This window comes from Lathyrus oleraceus, chromosome 4 (assembly GCF_024323335.1).
Source record: "Lathyrus oleraceus cultivar Zhongwan6 chromosome 4, CAAS_Psat_ZW6_1.0, whole genome shotgun sequence".
In the NCBI taxonomy this organism is placed as follows: Eukaryota; Viridiplantae; Streptophyta; class Magnoliopsida; order Fabales; family Fabaceae; genus Lathyrus; species Lathyrus oleraceus.
In genome coordinates this window covers 482,142,459-482,167,226 of record NC_066582.1, presented here as the reverse complement: position 1 = coordinate 482,167,226, position 24,768 = coordinate 482,142,459, and the positions used below count along the sequence as shown (strand labels likewise).

The window sequence follows — 24,768 nt, the reverse complement described above, 5'->3', positions numbered from 1 at the left end:
TGTTTTCTAGATTCCAAACTCTTATTGCAGGTCTCAAGGTGCTAGACAAAGGATACACAACTGCAGATCATGTTAAGAAGATAGTCAGAAGTCTGCCAAAGAAATGGAGACCTATGGTTACTGCTCTGAAGCTGTCAAAGGATCTGAACAATATCAGCCTTGAAGAACTTGTCAGTTCTCTCAGAAGCCATGAGATAGAACTAGAGGAAGATGAGCCTCAGAAAAGGAACAAGTCCGTAGCGCTAAAGTCCAGATCTGAAAGACGGAAACCTGACAGAACCAAAGCTCTCCAGGCAGAAACTGAAGACACTGACGACTCTGAACCAGAAGACTCTGATGATGAAGAAGAGTTGTCCCTACTAACCAGAAGAGTTAAGCAACTCTGGAAAAAGAGGAACAACAACTTCAGAAGGCCAAGACCCAGAGGGGATCGATCTGAATCAACTTCAAAAGGTAAATCTAACAAAGATATTACCTGTTATGAATGTAAAGAAACAGGTCATTACAGAAATGAATGCCCCAAGCTAAAGAAAGACAACCCTAGAAAAGAAAGCTTCAAGAAGAATACCTTCAGGACAAAGAAAGGACTGATGGCTACCTGGGATGATAGTGAATCTGGATCATCAGAATCTGACTCTGATGAACAGGCCAATGTGGCACTTATGGCTACCACATCCAGGAGTAGCTCAGATGAAGAATCTGAAGAGGTATTTTCTGAACTTTCCCGATCTGATCTAGAATCTTGTTTGTCAGAAACTCTTAGCTCATATCAGAAATTAAAACAAAAGTTTAAAAACATTAAAGGCTGTCTTAAAGCAAAATTTGAAGATTGTGGCGAGCTTGAGATGACAATTCTAGCACAAGAAGATACAATTAAATTGTTAACATTAGAAAAGATGGAGCAAAAAGAAAAAGCTTAGAATTAGAAGAAGCGTTATCTCAAACTCCACAAACTTCAAATGCAATAATTTATAAATACGAAGAAGCCTTTCAAGAATTTCTGAAAAATGGGATAGATAGGAGTATTATGGCATCCATGATTTATGGAGTTAGTCAGAACAATAAAAAGGGAATTGGGTATGATTCTAAGGAAGATAAAACTTCTACCAGTAACCAACTTAGGTCTCCCTTTTCATATCATTACACACACACACAAGAACAAAAATTTAAAAATGCTAGAAAACCCAAAGTTATAAGAAACTCTGGGAAAACTAATCTGAAAGGACCCAAGAGATTCTGGGTACCAAAAGATAAGATTGTGTATGTTGCAGATATCCTATGCAGCAAAGTTCAGACACCAGTCATGGTACCTGGACTCTGGATGCTCGCGACACATGACGGGAAGAAAGTCTATGTTCCAAAGTCTGGAACTTAAAGATGCTGGATTTGTAGGCTTCGGAGGAGATCAGAAAGGAAGGATCAGAGGCTCCGGAACTATTGGTAATGGTACTCTTCCCTCTATATCTGATGTTCTTTATGTAGAAGGATTAATGCATAACTTGTTATCCATAAGTCAATTAAGTGATAACGGTTATGATGTAATCTTCAATCAAAAAACATGTAAAGCCATTAATCAGAACGATGGCTCTGTCCTTTTCACAGGCAAGAGGAAAAACAACATTTACAAAATAAATCTTTCTGATTTAAAAGATCAAAATGTTAAATGTCTAATGTCAGTTCACGAAGAGCAATGGGTATGGCATAGACGCTTGGGCCACATTAGCATGAGGAAACTTTCTCAGCTAACTAAACTCGAGTTAGTCAGAGGCCTACCTAAACTGAAGTTTTCTTCAGATGCTCTGTGTGAGGCTTGTCAGAAAGGAAATTTTCAAAAACATCTTTTAAAAAGAAAAATGTTGTTTCTACCTCTAAGCCTCTGGAACTTCTTCACATTGACTTATTTGGTCCTGTGAAAACAGCATCAGTTAATGGAAAGAAGTATGGACTAGTCATTGTTGATGATTACAGTCGCTGGACATGGGTAAAATTCCTAAAGCACAAGAGTGAGTCTCACTCTGTATTCACCAGTTTCTGTTCCAAAGTGCAAAAAGAATTTGACTCTAAAATTATTAGAGTCAGAAGTGATCATGGTGGAGAATTTGAAAACAAAGATTTTAAGGAATTATTTGATTCTAATGGAATATCCCACGATTTCTCCTGCCCTAGAACTCCACAACAAAATGGAGTTGTAGAGAGGAAGAATAGGACACTCCAAGAGATGGCCAGAACCATGATCAATGAAACTAATGTAGCAAAGCACTTTTGGGCAGAAGCTGTAAATACAGCGTATTACATTCAGAATAGAATCTCTATAAGACCTATTCTAGAAAAGACTCCCTATGAACTGTGTAAAGGAAGAAACCAAACATTTCATATTTTCATCCTTTTGGATGTTCTTGCTTTATATTAAATACTAAAGAACATCTGAACAAGTTTGATTCCAAAGCACAGAAAGGTATTATGTTAGGATACTCAGAACGCTCTAAAGGCTACAGAGTATACAACACAGAAACCAAAATTGTGGAAGAATCAATTCATGTCAGATTTGATGATAAGCTTGACCCTGAAAAGTCAAAGCTAGTTGAAAAGTTTGCAGATTTGGAAATCACTCTTGTAGAATCTGATAAAACTCCAGAAGCAACTGTCACTCAGAACTCTGAAGAAATTAAATCACCAGAAATCCCAAAGAAAGTCAAAATTCGTATCAATGTATCTGAAGATTTGATTCTGGGAAACAAGGACGAACCTGTCAGAACCAGATCTACCTTCAGGACTTCTGAAGATACTCCTCTAGGACTAGTATCTCTGATTGAGCCTACGTCTTGTGATGAAGCACTTCAGGATAACGACTGGGTGGCAGCTATGCAAGAGGAATTGGATCAATTCTCAAAGAATGATGTCTGGGATCTCGTTCCTAAACCCAGAGGCACTCATGTCATTGGAACCATATGGGTTTTCAGAAACAAGCTGAACGAGAAAGGAGAAGTTGTCAGAAACAAAGCTCGACTGGTAGCTCAAGGTTACAGTCAACAAGAAGGTATTGACTATAATGAAACCTTTGCTCCAGTCGCAAGGTTAGAATCTATTCGTCTTCTTGTATCTTTTGCTATTAATCACTCTATCAAATTATATCAAATGGATGTCAAGAGTGCATTTCTTAATGGTTATATTTCAGAAGAAGTGTATGTCAATTAACCTCCAGGTTTTGAAAATTCAAATTTTCCAGAACATGTTTTTAAACTTAAGAAATCCTTATATGGACTTAAACAAGCTCCCAGAGCTTGGTATGAACGATTAAGCAATTTTCTTCTGGAACAAAATTTTATCAGAGGGAAAGTTGATTCTACACTCTTCTGTAAAAACCTTAATAATGATCTCATGATATGCCAGATTTATGTTGATGATATTATTTTTGGTTCTGCTAATATCTCTGTTTGCCAAGAATTTTCTAAGTTAATGCAGGCAGAATTTGAGATGAGTTTAATGCAAGAACTAAAGTTCTTTCTGGGAATTCAAATTAATCAAACTCCAGAAGTCACGTACGTCCATCAAAGTAAATATATTAAAGACGTTCTGAAGAAGTTTGACATGACTGAATGCAACTCTGCAAAAACTCCCATGCACCCAACTTGCATTCTTGAAAAGGAAGAGGTAAGCAACAAGGTTTGTCAGAAGCTCTATCGAGGTATGATAGGCTCTCTTCTCTATCTGACTGCTACTCGTCCTGATATTCTCTTTAGTGTCTGTCTTTGTGCCAGATTCCAATCAGATCCTAGAGAATCTCATTTAACAGCAGTTAAAAGAATTCTTAAGTATCTGAAAGGAACTCCTAACCTGGGCCTGATGTATGAGAAAACATCAGAGTATAGACTCTCGGGTTATTGTGATGCAGATTATGCAGGAGATAGAATAGAACGAAAAAGCACTTCTGGAAATTGCCAGCTTCTGGGAAACAATCTGATATCCTGGGCTAGCAAAAGACAATCAACAATTGCTCTATCAACTGCAGAAGCAGAATATATCTCAGCGTCACTGTGCACAACTCAGATGCTCTGGATGAAGCATCAGTTAGAAGATCTACAAATCTTTGAGAGTAACATTCCTATCTTTTGTGATAATACTGCTGCTATTTGTTTAAGTAAGAATCCCATTCTACATTCCAGAGCCAAACACATTGAAATAAAACATCATTTTATCAGAGACTATGTTCAGAAAGGGATAGTAACATTGAAGTTCATTGATACTGAACATCAATGGGCAGATATCTTTACTAAGCCTCTAGCTGAAGATAGATTTCTGTTTATCTTAGAACATCTGAACATTAAAAATTGCCCTGAGTAAAGTATGGCATCTGAAAATGTAAAATGAGACTCTGATAAAAACAAATGCACTTCTGCCTCTGACTCTGATACTTCTACCAGTTAAGAAGATATCTGAGTTAGAAATCTCCAGGAACAAACCCCTTGGTATTCCTGAAGATCAGATACATCAACACGTGGAGCTCTGAGCGTCTAACCTTAGAACTTCTAGACAGCTGTCAAAAGAAATTCAAAAGGCAGACGTTTGAGTTCTCCTCGAGCAGTGTGCGTACTGTGGAATTGGACATTCATTAATTAGCTGTAATCATTTTTCCCCCCAAGCGTGCTTACTTGAGCGTTGTGCTAACGCAATGTGTCGTTTTGCATGTGTTTTACTTAGAGTATATAAACACTTTTCTCACATTTCACACACTTATCACTCTCACTCACTCTAAAACCCTAAACCTCTCTCAAACATTCCAACACCAACGGTTACAGGCGTCACCATCACCCCTGTTTACAAAGAACCCCATGTTCTTGACCGTGAACAACATATTAACCTTTCAACCCCTTTTGAAGGACTGGACGTGTTGTGTGAATCACTAGTTGATTTCGACAACTTGAAGAGAAATGGCGTTGATCTTACTGAAGAGCTTCGCAAACAAGGATGGGAAAACTACTTCCAAAGGCTTTATGGTCTTGTTTACCCTCTTCTCATCAAGGAGTTCTGGAGATTTGCAGATGCAGATGACCACTTCATCGTCTCCTATGTTCTGGGGGTAAAAATTGTTATTACTGAAGGATCAATTGCCTCCTTACTGAACATGGAGAGAGCTGGAGGAAAAAGGATTTACAACATCCCTCCTAGGTCAAAGCGCATTACTGATGTAATCAATCCAACAATCTTCAAACCCAACACTGAAGGAAATCCTTCAAAGAACAAAGAGCTGCATCAGAACCTCAGAGTGTGGCTGAAGATCATTCTGGGAACTATTCACCACCGTCCAGCCTCTAACTCCTCTGACTACATCAATGCAGACCAGAAATGCATTCTGTATTGCATTCAGAAGGGTGTGAAGATCTGCCTCCCTGCTCTCCTTTTCAGATATCTGAGAGATTCTGTCAGAGAAACCAGAAACAACATGAAGCCCAGATCCTACATCCCTCTGGGAAGATTGCTATCTGATGTCTTCATTGAAAATGGACTGGTAGATCATCTGGAGAAGACCAAACTGATGGATGATCTAGCAATAGATGTTGGGAAGCCTCTGAATGCCAGAAATCTCAAGAGTATGGGGATAATTAAGAAGATTCAAGTCAGACCCACTCTGGACACATCCTGAGATTGTTTGAAAGATCAGAGGAAGATGCCTCATGGCCTTGCCAGGTTCTTCAAGAACGAACCCAGAGATGCGGTTGCCATCTATCTTAATCGTCTGCTGGATGAAGGTGTTGACATCTCTGACTTCAGCCTCGACGATTGTCTAGATTCAGAAGAAGACTTCGTCAGATACAAGAGAGGTCTCTCTGAGAAGAAGATAACATCACAGGCAAAGAAGGCAAGACTTGGAGAATCCTCTGGAAGCAGATCTCCAGCTCCTCTGCAAATTTCTACTGGTATGTCTGTTCCTCCCCTTACCTCTGTACCTTCGATGGTTTCCTCTACTCCTCCCTCTAATCCCATCTATACAACCTCTGAAATCCCACATTCAATCATCAGAACCTCTCAGCCTACACCAGTTTTAAATATCGCCCGTACTTTCATACCTCCCTCTAAACCTGCACAAACCCACCAAAGCACTTCATCTTCATCATCCTCAGCACCAGACTCACCCCCTTATGTTTCTATCTCTTCTGACCCAGAATTCTCTGACCCTGACTCCCCAACCATAGCTCAAATTTTTGCTCAAAAACTCGCTTCACAACAACCAACAGAACCTGAAATAACTTCACCACCACAACAAACAACTACCCTTATTTCTGAAATCCAACCTTCTGGAAACAAACCCTCTGACCATCCCACTTCTGTTATCAACCCACCAAACACCTCTGCTGCACCTGAATCTGAAACTGAAACTGAACCTTTAGATTTAAATCCTCTTTACGCTTCACCACAAACATCTGAACCTCATCCTGAATCAGAAACTGAACTAGAACCTCTAACTCTAAATCTCAGCCCTCCAACATCTCCACCTCTTACCTCTGAACCTGACCTTTCTGTACCTACCCTTGAGGAATCCATCATGCTGGTAGCAGGGGCTTCAGTACAAAAGGTCAAGTCTCTGACCACTAACTCTGAAGTCAGTGATGATCCTGAATCTGTAAGGACACACTGGAACAGAGTCATTTGGCTGGATGACCTCTGAGGCTTTTAGGCTGAAGAGTATCTCTGAACAAGTCAGAAATGGCTACATCAGAGATGCTGAGGCAAGACTCCAAGAGAGATTAGCCAGAGAAGCTGAAGCTAGAAGGCTAGAGGAAGAGAGATTGGCAAAGGAAGCTGAAGAAGAAGCAAGAAGACTGGAAGAAGAAGAAAAAGCTCGTCAAGCTGAAATCCTAAGGGAAAAGGAAGCTGAAGCTAAGGCTCTGGCGGATGCAGAAGCACAAGCTGCTGCTGAAGCTGAAGCTCAGCAGGCTCTGACTCTGGGGGAGTCCTCTTCTGTGATCCCTATGGTTCTTCAGACTCTGAAAGAACTTAAGCAAGATCAGAATGAACTCCGGGCCAGAATGGACAAGCAAGATACTGTCAACGACAACATCCAAAACATGCTTGCAATGTTGCTTCAGAGAATGCCTCCACCTCCGAACCCTTAGGCACTTAGGATTTCTTTTTGCTTGCCTGTTGTTTTATTTTCTCTGAATCTGATGTTTTCTTGTTGCCTTTGTGCTCTTATCTGAATACAAGTTTTTCTCTTTACTTTTTTTTTTACTATTTCTTTTTGATTCTGACAAAAAGGGGGAGAAGTCATTAATAGCTTTGATGAAAATATTGTCTAATACCTTAAGCATTCTGCAACATATTTCTCTTAAAATAAAATTATCTAACTTGGACTTAAGAAATTGCAGAAAGTTTCAGAAACCTCTTTACTTAGAAGCTCTGGTAAGAACTTCTGAACTCCCTAGCACTAACTCAGGGGGAGCTTCTGTCTATCTGATCTGATACTATTCATGTTTCATCTGCTAATTAAAGTTTGTTTTGTCATCATCAAAAAGGGGGAGATTGTAAGAACAAAAATTGTTCTACAACAGATTCCTTGATTTTGATGATAACAAAGGATGAAACCAAAAATGGCACCCTAACGAAAAGTTTCTAAGTGTGCAGGGTTCTAAAGAAAGAAGGAAGAAATCTGATGATGTCATCAGATACAAAACCAGATCAGATACAAATGATCAAATGATCAGAAGCATCTGAAGTGGAAACACGTTCAAGAAAGTCTAACTCTGAGCAATACATCAGAAGCATCTGAACAAGAATACGCTCTAGAAGTTCTGACTCTGAACAACGATTGTCTAACTCCAGAAACTCTCAGCGCTATCTGAAGAAATCCATCAGAACTCAAAAGAGATCTACATCAGAAGCAAGATTCCAAGATTCTCAGATACTTGAAGACTCTGAGCATGGTATTGCTAATCATGAAAGAGTAACGTTAAAGTCAAGTAAAGATTTGCAAATGGTTTTCCTAATTAAGAAAGAGACGTTAATCTCCAATTTCAATAAAGAAGATACTACTTGTGGTAAGTAGTCATTTCAAGGAGAGAAAGTTATCCTGCAGAAGCTATTTAAGTGATGGCGTAAATTCATTTTAATATCCACCAGTTTCAATTACTACCTCACTTCTATATATAAAGGACTGCAAATCAACATTCAGTACATACAAGTATTAGCCAACAAGCCAAAATTATACTGAAACATCAACACTCAAGAAAAACACTCTTGCTCTCTAAGATCTTCACGAAGCTTTTGCTTATTACGTGAAAAACTCTTGTTCTTACTATTGTAATATCTGCTTTCTTAGAAGCATTCTAGATTACATTAATCTTTCATTTATTTGTTTGTTGATTTCCTCAAGTGACTCTGTGTAGTCTGTATACTTGAGAGGACTAAGAGATTTTTCTCTTAGACGTTGTTTGTAATCTTTCAAGATTAGTGGATTAAGTCCTTGTTGAAGGCGAAATCACCTTGGTCGGGTGGACTGGAGTAGCTTTGTGTTATAAGCGAACCAGTATAAAATCATTGTGTGTTTTTCATTTTGAAAAAGCGCTTATTTTTCCAAACAATTCAAACCCCCCCTTTCTTGTTTTTCTCACCTTCAAATACGTGCTAGGAAGACCTAAATATAAAATTGTTTAGGGAGATCAACATCCTATTTGGTTTAATCACTTCTTTCTTTGTCGTCGCTACTCCCATCTTCATGAATACCTCACACTTATCCGGGTTCACCTTTCGGCCTATCTCTATTAGGTAGAAGCCTAGGAATTTTTCAAATTTGACCTTGAAGGTGCACCTCTCCGAGACGAGTCTCATTTTGTACAATCGAATCCTCTAAAACACATTAGAAATGTTTTTTTCGCGCAATTCTTCACTACCATACTTAACGATCATGTCATCCATGAAGAGTTCAAATTATTTTCCTACCTCTTACATAAAGATTTTATTCATCATTCTCTGATATGCTTCCCCCACATTCTTTAGACCAAAATGTATGACGTTGTATAGATAATTGGCTCCTTAGATCATGAAGGTTGTCTTATATTTATCTACTTCTTACATAGATATCCAGTTGTAGTCGGAGTATGCATCCAAGAATGATAATAACATGTAGTCGGCCGAACTGCCCACTAGCTTGTCTATGTTCGGGCGTAGGTAGGAATCTTTAAGTCAAGCCTGATTGAGATCAGTGTAATCCACATACATTCTCCATTTTCCTAAATATTTATTCACCAACGCTAAATTGGATATCCATTAAGTTTACCTTACTTTGGATATAAAATTGGCATATAGCAGGCTTTGTACCATCTTCTTGGTTGCTTCGACTTTCTCAAGAGATCGTCGTCTTCTTTGTTGCACCACATAGCGAATGTACAGGCCAATTTTCAATGAGTGGTAAGCCACACTAGGATCTATGCCACGAATCTCGTCATGAAAAACTGCGGAGAGGTCTGAATTAGCTTTGAGACATTCAATGAGCACTTTCTTTACCACAATCGGTATATCAACTCCTATGCGGACAGACTATGTTGGATTATCATCAAACTCGAGGATCATGAAGTTTTCGTCCGAGACTAACATTAAGGTTCTCCCTTTGACTTGTATCTTTGGGCCTAATTCATTGTCTCCTGCTGTTTAGTCCTTTTGAACGTCGAGGTCGACCGTACCGAGGGTTTGACGAGACTTTATTTTCCTTCTCAAGGAAGTGACGGTCGTGGCGAGAGGATTTTTTAGTATGACTTCATGAATAAGGCGGGGGCCAGGCAGATTGGCCAAAACAACAATCATCTTGCTTGCATTATTATAATATTTCATCTTCAAATGAATTGGGGACACCACCGAGTCCAATGTTGGGAGGAATGACCTCCCAAGGATCCCGCTGTAAATATTTTCATAGGGGATCACGAGGAAATATACATTCAGGGTCCTTTTGTCCTTCATTTCTCCGAAATATACTGGTAGCTCGATTGTTCCACATGGAGGGGTGGAGGACTCATTGAACTCTAACAGACTTTCACCTTCATACGACTTCAAGTCTAGATTGCGTAACCCTAATCTCTTAAAGATTCCAATGTATAACATATCATAGGAGCTCTCGTTACCAATGAATATTCCTAATACTAAATGATTCGCTATGGTGGTAGTTACTATCATTGAAAGGGTCACATTTTCCATCTACTTTCTCGGTATCTCGAAACCCTAAGATATGTCTGTCACCTTTCTACTTTTCATTTGTCACCGATCAATTTTGCGATGGAGGTTCTTCTTCGATGGATGAACCATAATTTATTCGATCAACAAAGATGAAAGGGAAAGGTATCGAGTTGGGAAACCTATTGTGATTTTGACAGTTGAATCGGTCGTCCTTTTCTTCTAGTAACCTCGCTATAATAGTTTGTGACTTTTGAATCAGAGAGATATGATAGTGGATTTTGTAGGAATAAAAACTCATTTTCACATACTACGCCACTTTTTCGTGGTGGAATCACAAATAAGTAATGATGTCTTGATACAGTGGAGTAAGCTTCGGGCGCGGCGGAGAAGGGACTCACCTATAAGATTAACTATCACACACCCAAGTAATTTTTTAATACAAAAAGTAGTATGAGAGTAAATTACGGTTAAAACATATTTCATGTCTTGCATTTAATCCCTTATTTTTGAGGAGTGGTTTGAAGTTCCTTTACTTTCTGGAGTAGTATTTGGGGAACGGTTGGAGGGTATCCAATAACAAAGAATGATCTTTTGTGTGTATTGAATATAAACATGCGGATCGCATGTGCAATGTACCTCGAACATCTATAACTTTAGATTGATGATTGAGTTTTTTGAGAATTTGACATTAGTGCCACTCCACCGAAAAAAATTTCTCAAAATGCCACTCCTTGAAAAAAAATTCCCACAATGCCACTATTTTTGTCCTGTAGTGGGATTAAATTAATATTTTACAGGGTCCTCCATCCAAGATGGCGGACGCCCCCAGAGCTGCAGTTGGGGTCCTCCATCTGAGATGGAGTGTGCATTAAAAAATTATTTTTTTTGTTTTTTAATTTCAGAAAATATATTAAATGATTATAATAACTTTTTAATATTAAAAATTAATTAAAATATTATCTTTAATTAAAAAATAAATAATTTTTTTAAAAAAATAAATATTTTTAAAAAAAAATAAATATTTTTTTTTAAAACAAAAATTAACTACTTTTGATATATAATTTTTTTCATAATTATTTAATATTAATTAGTTATATTACCTTTTGCATATAATTTGTAATAAATATATAATACTAATTAAGAATCATTATTAATAATTATGAATTAATTAAAAATTCGAAATTATATATATTTTTTGTAATATTTATTATAAATATTTAATATTACGAAATATTTCGAAATTAATTGAGAAAAAGAAAATTTTCAATTTTTTTAATAGAAAAATGAATATTTTTAATTATACTTACAATAAATTTATTAAAAGTAAATTTATTAATATTTGTAATAAGTATATAATAATAATTAAAAATTAATATTTATAACAAATAATTAATTAATTAATTGTTTTAAAAGTAAATTGTTCTAAAATAAAAATAAATAATAAATAGTGACATATTATTAGCAAATAATATTTATAACATTTATTTTCGGAAAAAGGAAATACACGAAAGATAATGAAGATTGAATATACTAAAACTTCAGACATAACTAAGTAGAAGGGCCAGGCCTGGTTGGACATTTTCTGCGCATATGTCCTATTTCTCGACAAATACCACACCTCCTTTTTTCTTTTTCAACGTTGTCCATTTCAGTTCTAATCCGACAACTGTTTGGGCGACCTTTCTTGTTTCTCCGCATGCGGTCGTTGTGGAATAGCGTGTCACCTTCATATTGTGGCCAACTTGTTTCGGTCGGGATCCCGATGAAACTTTCCTCGTAGACCTTAAATACGTTTACAACTTTGAACACGTCAGCTATATGCACAGAATAGTCTTGTCTTATGCTTGAACACGCTGCAATAACATGTGAGCAAGGGACATGAAATGTTTGGAATCTTCCACACTCACACGTAAGATTCTGAAGGTCGACGTTGTAATGGGTAGTCGGTCTGCCGTCACTATGATGAACAGTCTCCTGGACCAGGAAGCAGAATCTCTCACGATCAAATTGCATGACTGTGTGGCTATTTGATTTGATTACTTCCTCCTCAATTCCCTTCATGCAGTTTTCAGTGAACAGTTTGCCAGAACCCAACATTTTAGTCCAATCATGTCCTCTTTTCCCAAACAGTGTGCCCATTCGATAATATGTTGATTTTACCAAAGCGGTAATAGGTAGGTTGCGTGTGGATTTTAAAACTGAGTTCATCGATTCTGCGAGGTTGGTAGTCATATGACCCTAACGTTTCCCTCCATCGAATGATCTTGTCCATTTTTCTCTTGGAATATTGTCTATCCATTGCAACGCTTCTATGTTAACCTTACGTATCTCTCCCCTGTAGTATTCATATGTTGCCTCATTTAGTGCATGCCCTGAAAATGAAAAGGAAAACTAAATTAGTATGTAGAAGTTAATTTAAGATATGGTAACAAAGATATTTTTTGGAAGGTACCCATGTTAATAATTTTTTTCCGAAGTTCATTGTCTCGGAATTCCCTCATGAAATTTTGAGCTATGTGTCTGATGCAATAGACGTGTGAGGAGGGAGGGTGTTGCCAGCCATTATCCGGGTTATTATAGGCACTCTTTATTGACTGATGTCGATCTGATATCAAACATAGGTTGGGTTGTGGTGTCACATGCATTCTAAGATTTCTCAAGAAAAAACTCCATGCTTCTTCAGTTTCACCCTCTACCAATGCAAAAGCTATTGGAAATATGTTCCTATTTCCGTCTTGTGCCACAGCCATTAACAAAGTTCCCCTGTACTTTCCATATAACCATGTGCCATCTACTTGAACCACCGGTTTGCAGAATGCAAAACCCTTGATGCATGGTTGGAAAGCCCAAAAAAGGCGGTGAAAAACTCTAGCACCACTGATTTGAGTCCCTTCATTTGAAAATATAGGAAGGGTCTCGAGTTCTATTATAGTACCTGGTAGAAATGTTTTCATGACCAACAACCATTGCGGCAGGTCGTTGTATGAAGTCTCCCAGTTTCCATAAATAGCAGCGATAGCCTTATTCTTTGAAATCCATGCCTTTTTGTAAGAGATTGTGTAGTTGAATGTCTCCCGAATATGAGCGATGATGTGTTTCACTTTCAGTGAGGCATCACTGTTGATTAGAGACTTGATACTGTTACATATTAGATTAGAGTCAAGTTTTCTATGATCTTGAGACATTGTGGAAGACATGCATGTGTGCGGACCGCTAACCTTAGTGATCAACCAATTACCACTCCCCTTCTCTACATATGCTCTGCATGCGAAGGTGCATTCTTCGTTAACACACTTGATTATGAGTCGTTTAGAATCAGACTTATAAACGGAATAATCAAGACAGTTTCTGATGTGAAATTGGCGAATGGCGAATACACATTCCTCTTTGCTATTAAATTCCATGCCAAGCAACCCCCCCTCTATCTGTAGTGGCTCCGTGGTTTCGAAAATTGATGCATCTTCGTCAAGTGAGTATGTTGGATTTCTCATGTGTAGTGGTGGATTGTACAGATCTTGCACTTGATCTTGATGCACCACAGGGATATCGTTGTCTGAGTTGTCACTTTCTCCACTGAAAAGATATGCGTTTCTACGTACCTGGCTTCTTCATAGTCACTATCATCCCCGACATCCTCATCTGGAACTGGTATCAACGACAGTATAGTCTCTGGAACTGGTGTCAACGACATTATAGTCTCTTGACTCATTTGATACTGATGAGATTGAGAAGTTTGGGTCGGATACGTTAATTGATCACCCTCATCGTTGTCTACTAAGCATACGTATAACTCAATCACATTTGACAAATTATACGTTGAATGGCACTGGAACATTAACCCAACGTCATTGTCGTCTTCTATTTTCGTTGTTGTATAAGTCACGATGCTAACACCGTCATTAAAACACGGATATCGATAATAAATATCAGTAATCTGTTGTTGGAGCTTGTTTTCGAGTCTTTCTTTTAGACGCATGTAATTGGATCTGGGGTGTATATTGATTTGCTGAACGTTGGTGTTTTGAAATATGACCCCGACATTAACATCTGGAAAAATACTACCATTATAATGGATTTGAACTGTGATATTGTTTTGAGCCATTGTGTGTATGGTTTAATCTCAAAATTAAAACTTCATTTATATATAAGAGCCGGTTGGAAATTGGACGTTGTATGCGTCCTCCATTTGAGATGGAGGACCTAAACTACATATGAATAGTATTGCTTTTGAGACGAAGTGACAAGACACTAGGCGCATTGGGGTCCGCCATTTCAAAAGGCGTGCATGCTGTCGCATTACGCGAAAAACCGGCGGAGAAAAACAAGAACAACAGAGCCGCCACCGTGCGTTATTCATCCCAAAAGAGGGAAAGGAAACGCTCAGAGTAAACCTGGAAAGAACATGGTCTCGCGACCAAAGAGAATAGGATCGGGAGTCGGTTATGCGAAGGGAAGGTATTAGCACCCCTGCGCATCCGTCGTACTCGACGGGATCCGCGCACAAAAGGAAGGAATATGGTTGCTAAAACACTGCTCATAAACACACAAATACCGGCTGAAAGAGACACAAGAAAACAGACAAGACTGACTCGGCAGGATATCGCATCCTGGGCCTACTTAGTCTATCAGGCATAGACATCAGAGTCAAAGTAGTTCGGACTGGGGAAACGACACGTGCTCGCTAGGATGTCGCATCCTATGCATACGTATCTTCTCGGACGAAGAAGAATCAGAGCATTCGTAGCTCGGCTCACACACGCAAACAAAACAGACACAGGAAATCAACTGCCAATCGCTGGGCTTACGTCAAACTCCACACAAAAATGGGCAAACATGGAACCCGAATGCCAATCGCTGGACTTACATCAGCTTCCGAACCAAACACACCCACACTGGAAACCAGATGCCACTTGATGGACTTATACCGGACTCCAAGCACACAACAAGAGGATACGGAATGCCAATCGCTGGGCTTACATCCATCTCCTAACACACACAAAGACAAAACAAAAAGGGCGCCCGGAGAGATCTGCTCATCTCCTGCCTACGTACCTCATCTGGTATGAGGATCAGGGCGACGTAGTTCCCCTACGGAGGGACACAGGACTAGCCTAACCAGATAACAGAGGGAGACACAACTAGGGAGACTACGACTCGAGCCTAGATGTTATCATGCAAATCATCCCTAAGTTAAGGTTTCTAGCTAACTTGCACAGGAAGCAAGCTATCCTAAACATGACTTGCACAGGAAGCAAGCCAAACTAAACCTAACTTGCACAGGAAGCAAGCTAAAACAAACACACAAGCACAAATAGCACACACTATATGCAATCAGTTGGCTCAATCAAGGTTAGGTTTTAGTCGAGGGGTCATATCAACCTCAACAAACAAACCACTGTAACAGGGTAATGTTAGCTCTTAACCTAACATTGAGAGTTAGGGTGAAGCTGATGAAAGGTGAGTGAAGATGAGACTTCACAGCTCTTATCCCTGGCTTGGGAGAGCTTAAGACATGAATGTGTGGGTTCAGAAGGTGGGAACCCTTCTACACATATGACTGACACAATGTACAATGATCTTGGGCTAGTATCTGCAATGCATCAACACAGTAGTGTGAGCAAAGCAGATGACACACAGAATAGCAGGGGATGGATTGCACATCCCTGGTATCTGCCAATGCCTCTTCACTTAGGAGGTCTTTGGATATGTACAAGGACAAATGTAAACAAACACAAACATTGCCTCTTAAGGAGGACTTCAGACAGGTGCCTGGCCAAGTAACAGGCCAGGTCTTCCAGACTACATGGAGTTAGGATGTTATACCTCAATGCTCAAGCTATCAAGCAAAGCAAGAGCTAGTTTACAAGGGAACTAAAGCAACTAAAGTACCTGAAAATAATCCAAGATAATCAGTACTTAGCTCAAACAGAAATTAAACAGCAAAGGTCAACAGTTAACTGTGCAACTGTACAAAAACAAACAAAAGTCAATGCACAGAGGTGCAAGCCATGAGGCACAAGGTACAAGTATCAAACCCTACAAAACAAATTCAAAGTTAGTCATAAGCAAGCAACAAGCCAACTCCAATTAGGGCACATCATCAAGCATAAGCACTTGTGTTTTTAACCTGAAACACAACTCAAAAGTGAGAGCACAAACCACTAGTCCAAGACTAGGGTCAAAATGAGATCAAATTATCAAAACAGAACATGAAACTTATCCAAAATCAAGATCAAACAATCAAGAATCAAATCCAATTGGTCTCATGTTCATATCATTCATCATTATCATTTCATGATCAAAACAGCACAAAGCATGCAAATAGGAGCTCATAGAAGTCAAATAGGAGCTCATAGGCCTGATTGGTCTCATGGGGTGGAAACGCGAAAAGCATGCAAACTGAAATTCCAACAGATCAAACACGGGTTTTGGCATGGGAAAAATAGGGTTCATGAACACATTCGAAGTGTTCTTCCAGATTTCCAGCTCATGATCAAAGTTTCACAAAAACGGACAAATGGCATATCATCATGTTCGTCTCAGCATGTACATCCACAATCCAACATTCAATAATCCTAATTCATGCTAATATGGAAGAAACGAGCAAAATAACATTTGACAACCAAACTTCATTTCAACATATCTCTCTTAATACTCAATGATATTTCTCGATTTAAAGTTCATTACAACCAGCATGGCAAGATCTATAATAAGCATATCATGATTTCAAGAATAAAGAAAATCGAGATCCAACCTCTATGAAGATGCAGATTCGAAACAGTGGTTTTCTGGCCTTGCAAAGTGGAAACAGAAGCTCAATGGTGTTCCAGATGATGAATGGAGGAGTGTTGAAGATTCAGTTGCTTCGATTCCAGCTCAAAAGCCCAACTGCCATGGATGATGTTCAATGGAACAGTGCTAGGAAACAGCTCTACAGTTGTGAAATTATGCTTGCAGAGGTCTCAACAATGATGGTAAATGGTGAACCAATGAACAATGGCACGGGCTCTTTGGAAATTTTTCAGAAAAAATCAAGATGAAGAATTGAGAGAGTTTTTTTCTTTTTTAGATCTAGATCTGAGTAAGAGTGGATGTTAATCCCTTTTTCTGTTAGAATTATCCATATATACCAGCTGTTAATGAACTTTGTTAATTACACGTAGGCCAAACCAAAGGGATTAATGAATGTAAGTGTTATGTGCAAATTGCTAAATCACCTCCATGTGCATGGAGTGCATGTTACAGTGCACGAAAATGGGCCTAAGCAAACTCCAAATATCATTTTCAGTCAGATGCAATTGGTAGAATGTGCAGAAAATGCTTAAATTGAAAGTCACTTTTTACCCCTCCTTTTTAAAATTCAAGCCACTTGAAAAATGCCATTTTGATTGGACGATTTTTGATGGAATGTCATGAAGGAATTGGACAGAACATGTCAAATGTGACTTGTAGCAAAAAACCTCACTCAATTTGGCCAAATGGTTTGAAAGTTATGCCACTTTGAAGTTCAAAAATTCTTGACAATGATTTGATCATAACTTACCAACCACAAATGAGAAATGAGTGTTCTTGGACTTTTTGGAAAGGTAAGAGCAATCTCTTCAACTTTCATGTTGGACAAAATTCCATTTGACGCTTGTATGATGATGTAAATTTGAGGAGAAGAACTTTCCATTTTTGGCAGTTTCCAATTACAGGTCACCTGCTATTTTTGGAAACTTTTGATCTGACTTTATTTTCTCCAATCTTGATCTTTGAAATGTAAAATGAGACTTGTATGGACATGAATGAAGCCTTTCAAACCATCTCCCACCTTCAAATCCATGAATTCAAGCACAGTTGACTTTGGTTGACTTTATAGGGTTTCTGGGGGATTGAACCATGAATGATGACTTCTGGGCATCCAATCTTTGGCCAATCCACTTCAAAATGATCACCTAATCATATGAACTTGATAAATCAACCCTAGGGCTTTGCTTCCTTGAGAAATGCACTTGCTTGCTTGCCTGACTGATCTCTTGATCATCTTGACCTAATTTTGTCTGATGACTTGCACTTGGGCAAAGGACAATGCAATGTTATGCAGTGGACTATGTAATGTTAATGACCTATTATGAAAATGTATGTACAAAATGGTAGGTGCAAATTTGAGGTGCTACACATGCATGTGCCCTCCGTCTTGAATGGCGCACGTAAAGGTGTCCTCCGTCTCAAACGACGTGCGCGTGAGGGTCCTCCATCTGGGACAACGTGCGTGTGTGCAGTGTAGTTTGTGTCCTCCGTCTTGGTTGGAGGACCTAGGCGTGTGGCATTTTCTTCTGCATTTGTCCACCAACTTGTATATATACTGCATGTTTGGTCTTATCAAACACAGTATAGAATCTCTACCTGAGAAAATTAAAACTATCAGCTACCCAAATGGCTCTATTAATTGGTTTAATATACATTATTAAACCAAAATCATCTAAAACGGTTGATTCTTACAATGTTATTTCTGATCCAATATCAATCAGATTATTGGAAAACTTTGGTTTTGACGACATCCAAACTCAGATACTTCGTGTTACCAAGTTTGAGAGAGAAATTGTTGCTCTGCGCTATCGAAAACCATACATCAATTCAAATGGCATGCTACTGTATGAAGAAATTCGAATTTGTAATGATGAAGATGTACGTGAAATATTTGACAATTATTTAAATTTCATTAACTTAGGGCCATTAGAGCTGTATGTAAGTCTTTGTAGAACTGCAAATGAAATTGTATCATTATGTAAAAGTGAAAAGTAGAAAACATCATGAAAAGTTATCTATAAATACTCCTTCATGATTTCATTTTTACCACAACTCACTTCTCTATCATCATCTCAATTTTACCACAACTCTTGCTTCTATCATTTTTACCACAAATCTCAATATGTCTCAAACTCCTTTTTTTTGGATGGATGATAAACATAGGGGAACTAGTGATAACATTCAAGCATTAGTAAGTGATACTTAGCATTCTGATAATTGTTTTACATATGCTTTGTTATTTTTTTAACAAATAAAAATATATTATGTATGTGTTATTTTGTTTATTGTTTTTCTCTACATGTATCAGGTGGAACCTGAAAGAGCTTTTAGAACCCGAAATCATAAGTTAATTGATGCCCCACATTATATTCAACCTTTTTTGGATACCTCTGGTTTTGGAAACATCGTAAAATTGAAGGATATATTTATTGATACAAGTTTCATATATGCTCTACTTGAACGATGGAGACCCGAAACTCATACTTTTCACTTCCCAACCGGTGAGTGCACTATAACCTTAGAAGACGTAAGTATGCTTTTGGGTTTACGCGTCAATGGGAGAGCCGTCGTAGGACCATCCGAGATTAGTGCAAGTGCATGGACCATGTTTTTGGGCCGTCAACCTCCAGAAAATCACATTAAAGGTAGACGTGTTCGTATCTCTTGGTTAAAACAAATACTAGAAGAAACTCTAATATCTGAAAATACCTCTCATGACGAACTCATCATATACACAAGAATTTATATTATATTGTGCATCTCCCTAACTTTATTCCCTGATAAATCGGCAAAAGATGTACATAGTATGTGGATACCATTTGTTCAGGATTTGGGTCAGTGTGCTGAATATAGTTGGGGATCAGCTGTGTTAGCGTTTCTATATAGGGAAATGTGCAAAGCAGTTGACGTTGATGTTGATGGTATGGGGGGGGTGTTATTCTACTACAAACATGGGGATTTACACGATTACCATTTATAGCACCAATTACTTCTGCAGTTCCAAGTCATCCATATGCATCAATGTAAGTCTTAATATTTCCATGAAAATCCATTTCTTTACATTTCTGTTCTCTGTGTCATATAAGATGTTAATCTTTCAATTTAATGTTGCTCTACTTTTTAGATGGGCTTCGACCAACAAGAAAAAAAATTGCTCTAGAAATCCTCGTCACTACCTTGATGGGTATCGTGTCATGCTCGATCACATGTTGCCAACAAACGTAATTTTGGTTTGACTAGTTTTTTTATTACAATATGTCTCAAACAATAAATGGTAAACTTACGTATTTCTTTTAATACAATCACAGTTTATATGGAGGCCGTATCTTGGATACCCCCCCTTGGAGAATGATGATCATTTGATTTGGAGCGCAACAACACCAATCTTGTGCTTCTGGATCGTTGAAATGCATAAATCAGATAGGGTCAAATTGCAATTTGGGTATTATCAAGAAATACCCAATCCACCTAAATGCCTACAAGAAGAACATACCATGACTATGCAAGAGTCATGGGATTATAGTTACACAACGTTGAATAGAAACGAACAACAACTTTGGGAAAACAGACACCGACTGTGTTTGACTGGGGTAACGTTTCAGGGAGAAATGAAGCCAACCGAAGAATATATTAATTGGCTACGACATCTTCCATTACAATACGCGTCAATTGAGCAACTACTTATTGACCCCCGCCAACATTGTAACACATCACAAATGTCGACTGCACCACGACCACCATTAAGAAACCCCCGAACAAGAATCCCTCCCAACCAATATTATACACAAACTTCAACTTCCACCCAACATGAACCACAAGGTCAATATACACAACCCTACCAACAACAAACACAAAACACCCAATACCATCAACCAAACTACCAAACCCAAACACAACACACTTCATACCAACAACCAAACTTCCACACAATAACCCAACAAACACCTAATAACTACCCATACCAAACACCACAAAACCCAGTACACTACACTTCTCAAACCCAACAACAACCATACATACGCCCCCCACATAACTACACACCCATCCCACCACCTAACTTTGATTACTCTACTACACATCAACAATCAACAACCACCGATGTGAACGACTATTACAACGCAACCATAGAAACTTCAAACCCAAACCCAACCTCATTCACACAAATATTAAATAACTTTTCTCCTAGTATGGATTTTGAAAATTTTGAGGCATTCGAAATTTTTCGTGAGCAACCACCCATTCTTCAAACCACTGACATTCCCTCATCAACTAATGCCCCTACTATACCTACCTCAACACAACCATTAGGTCGTGGTCACCGCGTTCGAGTACGTGCAAGATGTGGAACTGGTAGTCATTTCGTCGATGAAGATCCCAATCAACGTCGCAATTAATTGTTTTTAAATCTACTTAGTTATGTCTGAAGTTTTAGTATATTTCGTGTATTTCCTTTTTCCAAAAACAAGTTCTATTAGAAGCGTAACATTATAATTCGTGTATTTCCTTCATTATATTCAATCTTCACTATTTATTATTTATTTTTATTTTAGAACAATTTACTTTTAAAACAATTAATTAATTAATTAATTGTTTATAAATATTAATTTTTAATTATTATTATATACTTATTACAAATATTAATAAATTTACTTTTAATAAATTTATTGTAAGTATAATTAAAAATATTCATTTTTCTATTAAAAAAATTGAAACTTTTCTTTTTCTCAATTAATTTCGAAATATTTCGTATTATTAAATATTTATAATAAATATTACAAAAAAATTATATAATTTCGAATTTTTAATTAATTAATAATTATTAATAATGATTCTTAATTAGTATTATATATTTATTACAAATTATATGCAAAAGGTAATATAACTAATTAATATTAAATAATTATGAAAAAAATTATATATCAAAAGTAGTTAATTTTTGTTTTAAAAAAAATATTTTTTTTTTAAAAATTATTATTTTTTTAATTAAAGATAATATTTTAATTAATTTTTAATATTAAAAAGTTATTATAATCATTTAATATATTTTCTGAAATTAAAAAACAAAAAAAATAATTTTTTAATACACACTCCATCCCAGATGGAGGACCTCAACTGCAGCTCTGGGGGCGTCCGCCATCTTAGATGGAGGACCCTGTAAAATATTAATTTAATCCCGCTACAGGACAAAAATAGTGGCATTGTGGGATTTTTTTTTCAAGGAGTGGCATTTTGAGATATTCTTTTCACCAGTGTGGCATCTTGGGCATTTATTCGAGTTTTTTTATTAAGTTTCTAGCCAGCCCCGTACAAATTTTAAAGAGATAGTATTGAGTTTTAAAAAGTAGGAAAATGATATAGTACTGCATAGTACAGAAGATAGTGATAGACATCGGAAATTGAAGATAGTGATTAAACTTAGAAGACAAACTTAGAGCACTGTTGTGAAGATAGTGATAGTAGGAAGAAATTGAAGATATCACTGTTGATGGTGTGAAGAACAATGGTGTAGAATAGGGGCCACGTTTCTGCATGGGTCATTTCAACAATACACCTTAGCCTTCAATTCCACACCAACACATCTCCATCTCCATCTCAATATGAATAGTTATTAGACTATCAATTGTTTGGTCAAACCAATATTACACAACTGCATTTATTTATGAGAAAAGTGTTGGTGCAAAGGTAGAATATATGATGAATGGAAATATTCTTATTCAGAGAATGATGGCTACAAAAAGGATTAAAAGTTACAATGATTGACACCCTATTTATAAGCCTCTAACAAACTTAAATATGAATCAAATCTAATATTTAAATCTAATATCTAACAAACTTAAATATGAATCAAATCTAATATTTAAATCTAATATCTAACAAACTTAAATATGAATTAAATCTAATAATTAAATCTAATACCATCCCTTAATTCATATTCCATCAAAACTTGTAACACCAATTCCATCCCTTAATCTGAGAAATTGATCAGTCTTGATAGCTTTCGTCAGAACATCTGCCAACTGCTTCTGAGTGCTGCAGTGTACAACTTCTAACACTCCCCTCTGAACTTGATGTCTCAGAAAATGATACTTGGTCTCAATGTGCTTGCTTCTCCCATGCAACACTGGGTTTCTGGCAAGATTGTTTGCAGACTTGTTGTCAATCATCAGCTTCAGAGGTTTGTTTACTTTAATCTTCAGATCCTGCAATAGATTCAGAATCCACACAGCTCGGCATGCAGTAACAGCACCTGCAATATATTCAGCTTCACAAGTTGACAACGCCACAACAGGTTGCTTCTTGGAACACCAAGAAATGGGACCTCCCAGAAATTTGAATAAGTACCCAGACGTACTTCTTCTGTCAACTCTGTCTCCACACCAATCAGAATCTGAATAACTCTGAAGTTCTGACTCATCCTTTCTTCCAGAAGGAAATAATACTCCATACTTCAGAGTTCCCTTGATATACCTCAGAATCCTGACTGCAGCTTGGTAATGGGACCACTTAGGTTTACTCATGAACCTACTAACCATCCCAACTGAATAGCAAATATCAGGTCTGGTATTGCACAAATACCTCAAAGAACCAACCAACTGTTTGAAGGTTGTAGCGTCCACATCCTTTCCATCAGAGTCAGAATCCAGTTTCTGATTTGTATCAGAAGGTGTGACAGCAATCTTACAATTCTTCAGATCAAATCTCTTCAGAAGTTCTAATTCATACTTGAGCTGATGCAAAATAATACCTTTCTCAGAGTATCTGAACTCCATCTCTAGAAAGTATGTCATTTTGCCTAGATCAGTCATTTCGAATTCATTCATCAGAACTTTCTTGAACTTGGCTATCTCCTGTTCAGAACTTCCAGTCAGTAGTATATCATCAACATATAAACATACCAGAGTCATATTTCCTTCAGAAGTATGCTGAACATAGACACCGTACTCCATCTCACATTTCTGAAAGCCTTGCCTCTTGAAAAATGAATCAATCTTCAGATTCCAAGCTCTGGGCGCTTGTTTCAATCCATATAGAGCTTTGTATAATCTGTACACCATCCCTTCCTGATTCTTTTTCACAAATCCAGGAGGTTGTGACACGTAAACTTCTTCTTCTAATGGACCGTTCAGAAATGCAGATTTTACATCTAAATGCATCAGAGGCCAATTCCTGTTAGCAGCTATTGCAATCACCATTCTGATTGTTTCATGTCTTGCTACAGGTGCAAACACTTCAGAGTAATCCAGCCCAGGTTTCTGTAGAAATCCTCTGGCTACCAACCTTGCTTTATGTTTGCCAATTGAACCATCTGGCTTTAACTTCTGTTTGAAAACCCATCTGACGCTGATGGCTTTCTTGTCTTTTGGAAGTTCTGTCAGCTTCCAAGTCTTGTTTTTCTCTATAGCATCAAGTTCTTCTTTCATGGCCTTCAACCAGAGCTTCTGCTTAAGAGCCTCTTCTGTACTTATGGGTTCAGAGTCTACTAACATGGCACACTGAATAACTTCTCCTTCAGAGTCTACTTCAGTGTCTTGCAGCATGTCAAATTCTGCATATCTTCTGGGGATGTTTCTGACTCTTTGTGGTCTCTGAACTTGTTCAGAGTCTTCAACTTCAGAGTTTCTACCTTCAGATGGTTGACTTCCTCCAGAGCTTTGACCATCTGAAGGTTCTGGCATATTTCCAAAGTCTGAATTGCCACCAGAATCTGGATTACCATCAGAGTCTGGGTCATCAGAGTCTGGATCATCAGAGTCTGAAACATCAGAGTCTGTTACATCAGAGTCTGGAACATCAGATTCTGGATCACTATCAGAG

General features: G+C 37.7%; 1 protein-coding gene across 1 annotated transcript; it reads right to left on the bottom strand.

The window, feature by feature from the left end:
* Positions 1-11,709: 11,709 nt before the first annotated feature.
* LOC127138093 (uncharacterized) lies at positions 11,710-12,300 on the bottom strand. Its single transcript, XM_051064496.1, has one exon. It carries the CDS (start codon positions 12,298-12,300, stop codon positions 11,710-11,712), a length of 591 nt encoding a protein of 196 aa, XP_050920453.1.
* Between the last annotated feature and the right edge of the window lie 12,468 nt (positions 12,301-24,768).